Raw genomic sequence first — 12,141 nt, 5'->3', positions numbered from 1 at the left:
TTTGACAGAGCGAGAGGGAAGACCAGGGCTAGCGTCTCCCCAGTGGGCTCTTCCACCGCTCACCGTCACCCCTGTGAGCGCTGGTATGATCTCCTACTAGCTCAGCTCGGTGCCTCGTTGCTCAACTGCCTCCCTCACCTTCTGCGCTTCTCTGATCTCCTGCGAGATACAGAGAGCGACATAAAACGGTGCCTACGAGCAAAACGCGTTGCTGGGGGCGTCGTATTGTGGATCGGAAGAGCGCGGGCCCAATGCTGCAGCGTCTCTCTCATCGGTCGGTACTTGGCTACCACGGCGCGCCACAGGTCGCAGCGCTGAGGTGCTCGCTGCGGTTCGGCACGAACATCGGCGGATCATACTACCAGGAGTCGGACACAGCCGGCACTCACCAGATGAACAATGACATTCGGCTGGGCCTTGTCATCAAGCCGCAGAGCACGCTGGTGGAGCTGTGGGAGCAGGCACTGAAGGCGTGGCCGACCCGCCGCTTTCTGGGGAGTAAGATGTGGGTGCGTGGCAAGCTTGGCTACGTCTGGGCCACGTATGAGTCTATCAACACTGAGGTGGAGGCGATGAGGACACTGCTACACAGTATGGGCGTCGAGAAGGGGTCTCGTGTTGTTGTTATTAGCGAAAACCGCTATGAGTGGGTTGTGGTGCACTTCGCCACGATGCAGCTTGGTGCGCACTTCGTGGCGCTCCCGACCAACGTCACCCCGTCAGAGGCGCAGCTCGTGGTGAAGAGCACACAGTCCAAGGTGCTCTTTGTCGAGACAAAGGCGTCGTACGCAGCCATCAAGGGGTGGATTGGCCGCGTGGGGCAGCTCGAGCACGCCATTTGTTTCGAGGATCAGGTTGGGGAGGGCAGCTATGCAGTTGCGATCAGCATTGCGGCAGATGTGCCTGAGAAGACTCTTGCGCGAACGGACGTCCGGGCCGAGGACACCGCGATGATTGTTTTCACAGCTGGTACCACGGGGCCGCCAAAGGGTGTCATGTTGTCTCACAAGAGCATCGTTGCGAACGTCAGCTCTGTGTACGCTAGCCTTGGCGAGGCGCTGACGCACAGCGACATGTTCATGTCGCTGTGCTCGTGGTGCGTTGCGGGCGCCCTCACGACGGACTTGTACCAAGCACTGTGCAAGGGTGCGTGTGTGTGCATCCCCCCTGAAATACTGGAGGGGTTCCAAGACTTACCCCTCGTTAACCCGAGCGTCATTGTCTCTGTAGCGCAGCCCTTTCAGCGGGCGTACGCGAACATCGTCGACGACATATTGAACCGTCGCAGCTTCACCAAGGACCTGACCCGCTTCGTCGTCGGACGCATCACCGAAAACCGTCTCATGTTCAAAAAACCGGGTCGAACTCTCCAGGCCTTCTCCCACGCGTTGCTCGGCAAGTTCAAGGCGCAGTTTGGCTCTGAGTTGCGCGTCGCCATCATCATAGGCCACCAGCTCACCAAGGATCAGTCAGAGCTCATGGCAGACCTGGATGTGTTCGTGGTGAACACGTACGGCTTCATGGAGGCGGGTGGGCTCGTTGCCACCGATGTGGATGTGCCGCAGCGTCTCAAGGCCCTGCCCGGTCTCGAGGTGCGCGTCGTGAACGAGAAAAACGAGATTGTGGCTCCAGGGGACTTGGGCGAGATCCTCATAGAAGCCCCGAACGCCATGCAGGGCTATTTCGACGTGCATATCGACCCAGAGGAGGCGAAGAATTCGCTGGTGGAGTATGGAAGCCGCACCTTTGTGCGGTCCGGCGACTACGGCACCCTCACCGGGGGGTGGATAACGGTGAAGGGCAACAAAGACGTCCTTATCACATTGGCGAACTCCAAGACGGTGAACCCGCTAGAGGTGGAGGCGGCCCTGACAAAGAGCCCGTTCATCAAGCAGGTCTTCATCTACGGCAATCGTCACCCTTACGTCGTGGCGCTCGTGGTGGCCAACACCAAGGCCATCGCGGCGCACTTGCGCAAGGTGGAGCGCCGCGATGGTGTGCCGCTCGTCAACGACAGGGAGAAGGCGGACTGCATCCGCGCCGAGCTGCGGCGCGTCTCGCAGGATCTGCCGCCTCGCGCGCACGTGCGCCGCTTTGCATTTGTGGACGAGTTCACCCTCGCTAACGGCTTCATGACGGTGAAGATGGGCTACGCACGTCAGAAGATCGAGGATCACTACGTGCACTACTTTGAGGCCTTGTACGATGAGACGCCGAAGTTTTACGGGTTTGCCGTTGACGATTACGATGATTTGTTTTAGTCGCATACCTCTACGCGAAGCGCCACGCCCGCACAACCACAACGATATCCACACATCTTTGACGCTACACGCGGCGCAGTGCGGTGCTCGCTGCGATCCTCAAGTACATGACCGTTTCGGCGAAGTACCCCCCAACGCGTGCGTTGATGAGAAGACAGGGTGCGCACCAGCCTCAGACCGCCTTTTGTGCACCCGTCACATTCTACTCTTGCTTCGTGCGCGAGACTGCTGCGCGGTGGCTGGCCCACACCGTGCTGCACATTGTCTTCTTGTTTCCTCCTCCTTATGCTCTCTCTTCTTCTGTCCCATCTTCACACGTCTCTCTTGTGTTTGCCATCTGTGTGTTGGTTGGACCCTTTCCCTCCCTCTCTCCCTTCCTTTACACGCACACGGCCCTCCCCCTCTTGGCGCATTTCAAAAGCGTATTTGTGTGCACATGTGCGTGTGTGTCTGTGTGTTTAGTGTACAGCGCGCACTCCTCCCTTCCAGCTTACTCTTTCGCCGACACACTTCCGCGGAAGCAAGTGTCCGTCTCCTTCAGAGGCGCCCGCCGTCGAAGCGGACGTGTAGCTCCATTGTCTCGCTCTCTCTCCTTCTCAGACAATCGCGGAGGGCGCGGGGCACGGAATGCAGGAGGCGTTTCTCTCCGCTGTGCTGCTCCCTCTCACCGAGAAGAGTGGTGAGGTGGAGAGGGTCGAGGAGCTACTAAGTATGCTGGAGCACTTCTTCGTTGATGCCTTCAAGCTGAGTCCTTCGTCCGACAACAATCGTAACGCTGATCCCCCGACTGGGGCCGGGGGTGTCTCGGGTTCCTTGTTTGCCTCCACCTCAGCGTCGCTAGACGCGGGCGAGGAGGCGAAGCTGCTCGCCGTGCGGGCCGTGGCAAACTTCCACCGCAGGGGAGCGGCTCGTCACGGCGCCTTCTTTCGGACGCGTGACTACCACCCACATGCGGCCCTCTTTATTCTCGAGCTTCTCAAGTCTCTCAATGGCAACTCGAAGCACTGGTTTCGGCAGCTGCAGCTGGACAGCCTAGATGCTTGCCTGGCCATTTTGGAGGTGACAGGGACGGAGAACGTGCGACTGTGTCTTCCCGGCGTGGTGTCGGTGGCTGTGCGCTACATCCACCGCGCTCATCACGGCAAGGACTCGATCAAGGTGTGCCTGACCGCGATCAAGGTGCTTTGCACCGCACTGACAATTTCGTTTGCCACTGCGGAGCCGGTGGCGTGGGTGCAGGACACCGCCGTCCACTTGACTAGCGCGCTGCGCTCCATTTTGGATCCCGCAGTGCTCGTTCGGAGTGCTCGCGCTCCCGTCACGGTTGCCGCGCTGAAGTCGCTCATCGTCTCGGTGCTGTTGTCGTCGGCCATGACGGAGCTCGCCAACACGCCTCTGAGTTCGCTGCTGATGGTGGCCTACGCGATTGTGGAGAACATGGATCACCTGCACCACCTCGGCGACGACGTCGTTGGCGCAGCAGAGGCGACCTCTTCGGTTATGTGCACCAGCAGCAGTCTGTGCAGCTCTACGGATGACACAGGCATGTGCACCTTGATGGGCAGCTCCTGGGCCGTGCTTGCCATCTCCGAGGCGCTACAGTACCTGAGAGGGGTGGAGCTGCTTCATCTCGCCACGACGGTTGCACGGGCACCAGGCCTGCGCGACCGCTTTTTCCCCTTGCAGGTGCCGCCGCAGACGGCGTCGTCAACAGCAGAGTCACCGGACGTCAGGGAGTCGGCGGTTGCCATCTTCTCGTCTGTCGTTCGCAAGTGCGTCCGCGTTGTTGGCACCGAGATGGACGAGGCGGCCCTGTACACCCACCGCCGCCCGCGTAAATACCCCGCTGGTGTTGTGGATGAGTTTCTTTTCTGCCTCGCTGGTGCCCTCGCCAGATTTCCGACGGCTGCTACGCTGACGCCGCAAAGCCGCGTCGGCGCCGACGACCTCGGTGACGATGACGAGACCGTTGGAGAGCGCTTGACGAACGCGCTGCTCAGCGAGTATGAAGCAGTGTTGCAGGACTGGGACGCCTACGCGGTGCACCCAGCCGTATTGTACGTGCTTTCGCGGCTTGTTGTGTGGCAGTTTCACCCCGCGCACGCCCTTCACAATCTGCCACGCTGCTCTCCTCCCACGACGGGTGTGGTGGCCCCCGATGGTGAGGCGATGGAGTCTTGCATGTACCCGCAGCCAGCGGACCTCACTGCGGGGCCGTTCGAGCAGCTCTGGAGCATTATGGCGCAGCCCCATCTCTGGGCCATCACTAAAGATGGGGAACTGTGCACCTACCAACAAGTGCACCATCGGCAAGTGGTCGCTGCCACCCTGCTGCGCTTTCTCGCCTTGTCAGCCGAAGTGCTCGCCTGCGGTGGCGGGGCCACGAGCGAGGGGTCGAATGCGGAGCGGGCCGAGGCCCTCGAGCGTCTCTTCACCTTGACTCTCTACCTTGTCCTCGAGAAGGCCACTGCCAGTGGGATACTGCATGAGGCGGCAATGCACTGCGTCGAGGTGTACAGCGCCGCCTGCGGAGAGGCAGACACCCTGCTGTTCCTGCTGCGTCACTCCGCCCTCATCGTGGATGAGACGGCGCGGGCAGTGAGAGAGGAGCATCTGCGGCCTGCGGCAGCAAGTGTTCTGCGCGGCAGTCTCGCTTTGTTGGAGTGTCGCTTCGTTCGAGGAGGAGAGGGTAGCAGCAGTGACCGCGCAGCGTCGGGTTGCAGCGGGGCCAGTCTCACTACTCTCGTGCGTCAACGACTCTCCGTGACCGCGATGTCGGCCAGCTTCACACGGGCGTCCGCTAAGGCGCCCTCCCTAGAAGAGGCTGCACAGGTGGCTGACTTTGTGGCGAGTACTATTCACGTGGCGCGTGACACCCTCCAGCTATGCAGCCGCTACAACAGCACGGCTGCCGCAGAGGATGTGATTGGCCGCAGAGCTGCCTTGACTCTCCTGCGCGACGCGTTGGACCTCGCAGCGTACCTCAACTACTGTGTCCCCCAGGAGGCTATGGATGAAGAGCAGGAGCGTCGCACCACCTCGGCGCATACTCGCGTGCGGACACTTCAGTTGGTGGTGCTGGAGGCTGTGTACGCAGTGTTGCAGCACTGCACGCTGCACGACCAAGTCACCGTCACTGCTGTGCAGACAGCGGTGCGCGGCCTCACGTGTTTCCTGACAACCACTGCTGCTCTGACATGGGCCGATGTGACGCGGAAGCGCCTCATGGACGAGGCGGCAGAGCGTCGCCGGTCGACGCAGCGTGGTCGACGCGGCGGGCAAAAAGCGCGCCTCATGGCGAGCGAGGTAGAAGAGGATGACGCGGCCGACGATGAATGCGACGATGACCCCGGCAGGACTCCCCTTCCAACCCCGCCTCCCATCGACTGGCCATGGACGCATTACACGCCGACTGCCGTGGCCGCGGCGGAGGCGGCGACCGGCGTCAACATTGGGCTGCCTCGCAGCCACCTCCACACTGTCTACCGCGTGTACCTCTCCCTCTTTGCGCTGCTGCGAGAGCCCATGGCTGCCTTTGGGGCCGTCGCAGCCGAGCCGCACGCCCGTGCTGGAATGGAGCGGCGCAAGCTCGGCGACGTTGCCGTTTCCCCGGCGCTGTTTGAGACGCTGAACGGGCTCGAGGCGATTCGCCTTCTCGCCTGCGATTTTCTGCTGCATCGCATGGTGGAAGAGGTGCTGCCGCTGGTTCTCTTGTGGCACGAGCGGGCGTGTCTCTCCCGCATTCCGACCCACACGGAGGAGCGTGCCAAGCTGGCGACGCAGCAGTTTGTGGAGCGCCTCTACGAGGACTGCAATGACTCTGTCGACTTGCAAGAGTCGATGATTGCCAAGTGCCGCTGCTTCGATTTGCTCCCTACCCCGTCTCAAGAGCCGGTGCTTTCTCATCCGCAGCCGTGACGCCGGTCAGCCTCACAGACAAGCGCACGGCGTCTGCAGTGTCTGCTGTCCCCCAACACTCACATAAAAGAACACCAATGCGACTCTAAGTCTTTGCACAGTGTGTGGCGGCCATATGTGCTTGTGTGTGGTCTCTGCCCCCCCCCCCCTCCCCTCATTCCTGCATTGGCCCGCACCACTGTCAGTGACTTGGTGTTTTGGGCTTTCGTGACGTCGATCTGTCCCACCCGGCCCTTTCTCTCTCCCGCGTGCCAGCTTCTCAGACAACGGCGGTGCTCCGCCACACCGTGGCGGAGACGTCTTTGTGTGCATGGAGACCCTCTTGCGGCACTGTACACATTTTGAAGACTATGAAATGCCCCTCCCTCTCCCCTTCCCCCAGTGTGCATCCCCTGACTTCCTGGCAACTCTCATCTTTTGGACCTTTCTCTTTCGCCTCTTCCCGTTTTATGTCATGGGTGGCGTCTCTGTGCTTTCCACGCCCGTGTACGTGTCTCTCTCGGGTGTGTTGCTTGGCATTGACGCGCTGACCCTCCTCCTCTCTCCTGCCAGTGCACCCGATCCAAAACAAGGCACCAAAACGTGCGCGACTTTTTTTTTGCCTGTTTTGCCGTTGGTGTCTTTACCCCCTCCCTTCTCCGCCATCGCCCAGTTCTCCTCTTCCTCTCCGTGTCCCGCTCCCGCTCCGCGCCCACGCAATCCACGTACTCACCCCCCCCCCCCCGTCGTGCACCACGTGCATACATACATACACATACACACACACGCACCCTTTTTTTCCTGCTTTGCCTCCCCTTTTCCCTCCTCACATTAGGGAGACACATAGACCCACCCACCCACCCATACACATACATAGACGCATACACATACACGGACACAGACACTCCTTAGCGCTCATATAAAACTGCCGACTGCAGAAGACGACAAGCAACGCAGAGCAGAACACAGATTGAAGGGAAGGAGCGCCCCTCCTCTCCCTCCCTCGGACACAAACGCACAGACATATACGTTGTTACTGCTTATTTATTTCCTTTTCTCTCTCTGTGTGTATGCTGCACAGCTGCAACGTCATGTCCGCCAAGCCCGACACCTCGCTTCCTCCACAACTGTGTCTCATCGCGGCTGACGAGTCCGTCAACCCCGTTCCTAAGCTGCTCCTTTCCTTTCCGGTGCCTCGCCTGATATCGCAACTGCGGCTCGAGACGGGGTGGGCGAGGCCGGAAGAGGATGAGGTCCCCGCCGGTGGTGTGCCAACAGAACCCTCTGCTTTGCCGTCATGGCGGGCGGAGGAACTGGATTACCTCTCACGCGGTATGCAGGAGTCTGCCCAACAGCTGCTGCTCACTGGCGGCTTCTCACACTTTCTGCAGGAGCAGTTCCATCACGAGGCGGACCCGAACTGCGAGTGTTGTGGCAGCGCCGCCGACAGCGGCAGCGCGCTGCTCTGTCAGGACCGTGCCTCTGCCGCGCACTGTGTCAGCAGAACCGTCACCCTTGGCCTTCAAGGGCTGCTTTCCTCCGTGGCGCAGCAAAACACGCTGGTGCACGTTGCCCGACTGCGCAAGCAGGGCGAATCTGCCACAACTTCATCTGCTCTGCTACCTGCTGGTAAGGGCACTTCCGGACACCGCGTACCGCTGACGCGTGTTCCCGAGTCAGAGAGCTGGGTTAATGGCGAAGATACTGCGGCGGTGGCCCTGCGACCGCGGCGATCGGCGGAATCGGGTAGCGCCTGGGCGGACACGCCGACAGGTTTGCGAGACTTGGCGCCAGCCGGTGGCACACCATCAATCCCCACCAGTGGGCGGCGGCGGGCGAGTGGGGCGGCCGCGTCCACTTCGATCACTACTGGGGTGGCGACGAGCTACAAACCGCGCACGGCTCCAGAGCCTGCGAGCCTGGAGGCACTGGAGACGTCCTTGAGGGGCAGCGAACACGCTGCTGCACGCTCTACCGCCTTTGCGGACTTTGTGCGGCAGATCGCTAGTGATAGTGGTAGCAGCACTGCTGCCCACGATGCGCCACTGCTGCTTCATTTCGTTTCCTGGCTGCCCCTTCAAGTGCGCCCTTTCGATGGCATCCCGTGTGCGCAGGTGACCGCTTGCTTGACGGCACTCGTCGCATCGTGCACTGAGGCTGAGGACGCAGCGGCGGTGTCCTCCTCCAACTCTAGTCTGCAGGGGTCGCTGTGGTCTGCGCGCGCGTGGCTTTGCTGCCAGTGCTTAGCGCACCCGCGCTTCCCTACTGAGGCTGTGCCCGCGGGACTCGTAGGACGTACGGTCGACGTGTTCGCGCGGGTCATTCGTGATGTGGCGGGGTTGATCTTGCAAGTGCAGCAATCAGCAGACGCGGCTGTTGTCGAGGTTAGCGCCGATGCAGGGGGCAAGCAAGAGGGGCACCCGTCTTCAGTGCCTGAGAGAGGTAGAGGAGCTGACGGCAGCTGTGCCACATCGAGTCTGCTCCCCTGGCTAGAGCAGCTGCGGGGCTATCTGCGCAGCTTCGCCGTCATGCTGTGCAACCGCACATTGCAGCTTGTGCCAGATACCGATGTCTACCGTCTTGAGGAGCTGTGTTACCAGTGTCTCTTTCACGCGACGCGCAGCTGCACCAAGGAAGTGCACCTGCTCTACAGTACGTACATCATTGACAGCGCGGTGCATCTGTATCGGTGCATCTGGAATGCACTCCATGTGGAGAGGCAGCGCTTGGTGGAGGTGTTCTTCCAGCGTCTACCCACGTCTTCCGCGTGGCTGACGCACCGGAGCTATCGCGTGAACTACGACGGACGCACTGTGCTGCCCCTCACCGTTACCATGCTGGCAGGTGCGCAGTCGTTGGTCGTCTCAAGCGAAGGAGGCAAGTTGGTCACCGCGGAGACACTGCAGCGTCAGTGCAGCTTGTGGGCCAACACCTTTGTGCATGAGCTGCTGTTGCGGCGCGCTGCAGAGGGGGACCGAGCCGAGGACACGGCATCGTGGGCGGCGGCAGTGCGCGTGGCGGAGGACTTGACGGATCTTCTTGGGGTGCCGGAGTGGCCAGGCGCCGATGTACTGCTCCGTAGTCTTGTGCACTCGCTGACGCAGCTATGCCTCGGCGCCGAGTCTGCCACGACGGCGTCCGCCGAGGCGCTGCGGCCGCTGGCATTGGATGTGGTGGCGCACGTAGCTCTGAGGCTCTTTGATGAGAAGCAGTTCTCTGTGCCGACGGCCATCTTGGCGGAGGTGGAGCGACTCGGGGACTTGACCAGCACAAACCAGGCGGCGGCTCGCATGGCGCTTCAGCATATCTTGGGTGTATCCGTTCCCGCACAACCCTCCGCTGCCGACCAGCAGGCTTGGGAACGTATGTGTGGTGCGGCAGGCAAGGCAACGACGTCGATATTTGGCACGGCGGATAGCCGCCTTCTTGGGATTATGACAGCCGTCTACGTGGCGGAATCGCAGCTCATCACGAATCCGTCCACCGCGGCCGATTACGCTGCAGTGTGGTTTCACGTGCGCGCGGCGCAACTCACAACCTGGGCTTCGCTCCAGGATGCGGATCAGGAATGGATTTCGCAGGCCGCGCTTAACTCACTCGTGCGGTGGCAGCGGCCTCCCGGCGCGGGGGACGCACCGGCCAACTGGAACGATGTGTGTGCGTGGACGCAGGCCATCAGCACGCAGTTCAGCAACTCTATGCTCAGCCGGCGCACACGGCACACCCTGGTGTCGATGCTGCTTTCCATTTTTCACCTCAAAGACGCACAGGGCGTCGCGGTACCGGTGTCGGACGTGGTACAGAAGAGAGCACTTGGCCACCTCGCCCGGCTTACCGCGGTGCACCCGGCGCTCCATCGCTATCTGTGGCCTGTGGCACGGCAGTGCGTGCAGGACGACAGTGCGCGAGTGCGGGAGTCTATCGTGCCCCTTCTGCTTACAATGCTGAATGGCGCGACCGTCACCGCGACTGAGGGCGAGTCGGCTTCGACGGACCACTTCTCTGCAACAGGTGACGGGGTCGTTGCGGCGGTGGTGAGCAGCCTCCTCTACCTCCTCAACGACAAGAGCGCCTCAGTGGTGTCGCGCACCATCGCCGCCCTCGACGCATTTCTGACCGATGACGCTCACCAGTGCCTTTTTGCCACTCCGCACGGTGCGCCGCTGCTGTTTTTCATCCAGCACAAGCTGCTGCAACTCGCCTCCCCCGACGAGGCCGAGGCGCAGAGGAACCAGAAGGAGGTGGTGAAGCACTTTCTGCGCCGCTGGGTGGTGACGCTAGGCGACGCCGAGGGCTCCCTCACCGGTGCGCACGCGCAGCTGGCAAAGGAACTCGTTGCACTGGTGGTGATGGCGGCGCCAGACTACCCGCACGATCTCGGCGAGGACCACCCCCTCGTGCAGGTGCTACAGGGCATGCACGCATACGTAGCCGCATACGACCCGGCACGCGAGACATCTTCGTCGACCGCCACGGCCGCGACTGCGGCTGCAGCGCGTCGTCGGCCGCGCGGCTACCATATTGATGGGGCCCGGTTGCTCCACGTCATGCGCTGCGCCGCGCGGTCGCTGTGGACGCGGTACAACTGCTTTCACTCTACCGAGGACGCCGTGTCATGCCTCGCCGCGCTGCGGGCACTCGCGCAGGCCCACGGGGAGTGGGTGCAGCCGCTGGCCGAGGTGCTGGTGCAGTCCATTGCCTACCCCCCGCCTCCCACATCGCCACTTGCGAAAGCACCGGAAGCTCTGGGCGGGGCGCTGCTGCACATGTGTCAAACCTTGCACGCCATTCTAAAAGTCCCTCGGCTGCCCTTCATCTCCCTCGACCAGCTCGCACGCTGCCTAACAGCGCTGCTATCCAAGTACGTGGGGCCGTATCAGCAGCGTGTGATTGTCGCCTCCTGCGGTACCCTGAGTGCCCTCATCACGTGCGGCGCCAAGCATCATCTCTCCGGGCAGGTCAACGTGCCGTATTTGCAACTCTGCTACTCGCTCATGAACACCTACTACACCCGTGTGCGGGGGCTGTTGCCGAGCTTGGCCACGCAGCCGCAGAGTGTCGCCTACACGCAGCGCTTCCTCTTTCTCCTGTCCGAGTTTTTGCGCATGTATCCGGGCTGGAAGCAGCACCCGCCGCACCCGGCCTTGATGGAGGAGTCGTTGGCCGGCCACGACTCCGGGGAAACAGCGCTGAATGCGCTCATCGCGGGCCCCGGTATCATGGCTAACACGTACCAGCTCCTGGAGGACGTTCTGGGGAGCTGTGGCGGTCCGGTCACGCAAAAGGGCGTTGGCTTGATCGCCCTGCGCGTTGTTGCATCCCTGTGCATGCTGGATCCCACAACGTACTTCCTCCGTGCCGAGGGACGCATTCGCGACGCGCTTCGCTCACACGACATGAGCTTTCAACTGCAGGGCCTCTCCCTGCTCTCCGACTTTCTCAAAGAGGAGGACCAGCGGGTGGAGGCGGCAGCGCAGAAGGCCACTCGCCTGGGCACGACGGCACTCATCCTCGGCTCCAGCGGCGGCGGCGACGCCAGCGACACTTCGAGTGGCAGCCGGGAAAGCAGTGACCGCAGCGACAAGTTTGAGGCGCCTCCGCCTGGTGGCCGTGCCAAGCGCACGTGCTATAAGCGAGCCGCCGCCGCTGTCGATGCGCCCAAGCAGATGAAGACGAGAACCAACGCGAAAAGAGCCCCACCACCGCACTCACCGACTGCAGCGCACACGGAGGACTTTAATAGCGGTATGGGAACGTGGATCTTTCAGCAGTTTCACGGCGACATCGCGCGGCTCAGCTGCGGCACTCCGAACACCCAAGTACGCTCGCTCTGTCTGCGCTTGTTTCTGCAAGCCGCGCACGGGGGGCTGCTGCCGCCTGACAAGTACATGCAAGCTATCGTTGCCCTCGCCGCGGACGTGCATGGGCCGCTGCGGCAGCAGGCGGCGGCCAGTCTCACCATCCACTGCGAGCGCCAGGAGGA

At 61.9% G+C, this 12,141-nt stretch overlaps 3 protein-coding genes across 3 annotated transcripts in view; all 3 read left to right on the top strand.

Annotated features, from left to right (window-relative positions):
• Positions 1 to 251: 251 nt before the first annotated feature.
• On the top strand, positions 252 to 2,261 carry LMJF_13_0420 (putative acyl-CoA synthetase; the record flags this gene model as incomplete). Its single annotated transcript, XM_001681734.1, has 1 exon — positions 252 to 2,261. The coding sequence occupies one exon, from the start codon at positions 252 to 254 to the stop codon at positions 2,259 to 2,261; it is 2,010 nt and encodes a 669-aa protein (XP_001681786.1).
• A 627-nt stretch (positions 2,262 to 2,888) lies between these two features.
• On the top strand, positions 2,889 to 6,179 carry LMJF_13_0410 (conserved hypothetical protein; the record flags this gene model as incomplete). Its single annotated transcript, XM_001681733.1, has 1 exon — positions 2,889 to 6,179. One exon carries the CDS (start codon positions 2,889 to 2,891, stop codon positions 6,177 to 6,179), a length of 3,291 nt encoding a protein of 1,096 aa, XP_001681785.1.
• A 1,049-nt stretch (positions 6,180 to 7,228) lies between these two features.
• LMJF_13_0400 (conserved hypothetical protein) overlaps positions 7,229 to 12,141 on the top strand; it is a gene marked incomplete at both ends in the record, with an annotated part of 6,096 nt that continues 1,183 nt past the window's right edge. Inside the window, one exon of the mRNA XM_001681732.1 lies at positions 7,229 to 12,141. This exon is cut by the window's right edge and continues 1,183 nt beyond it. Coding sequence (XP_001681784.1) covers positions 7,229 to 12,141 — 4,913 coding nt within the window.

This window comes from Leishmania major, chromosome 13, assembly GCF_000002725.2.
Source record: "Leishmania major strain Friedlin complete genome, chromosome 13".
NCBI lineage: Eukaryota > Euglenozoa > Kinetoplastea > Trypanosomatida > Trypanosomatidae > Leishmania > Leishmania major.
This window is presented reverse-complemented; position numbering and strand designations above follow the sequence as displayed.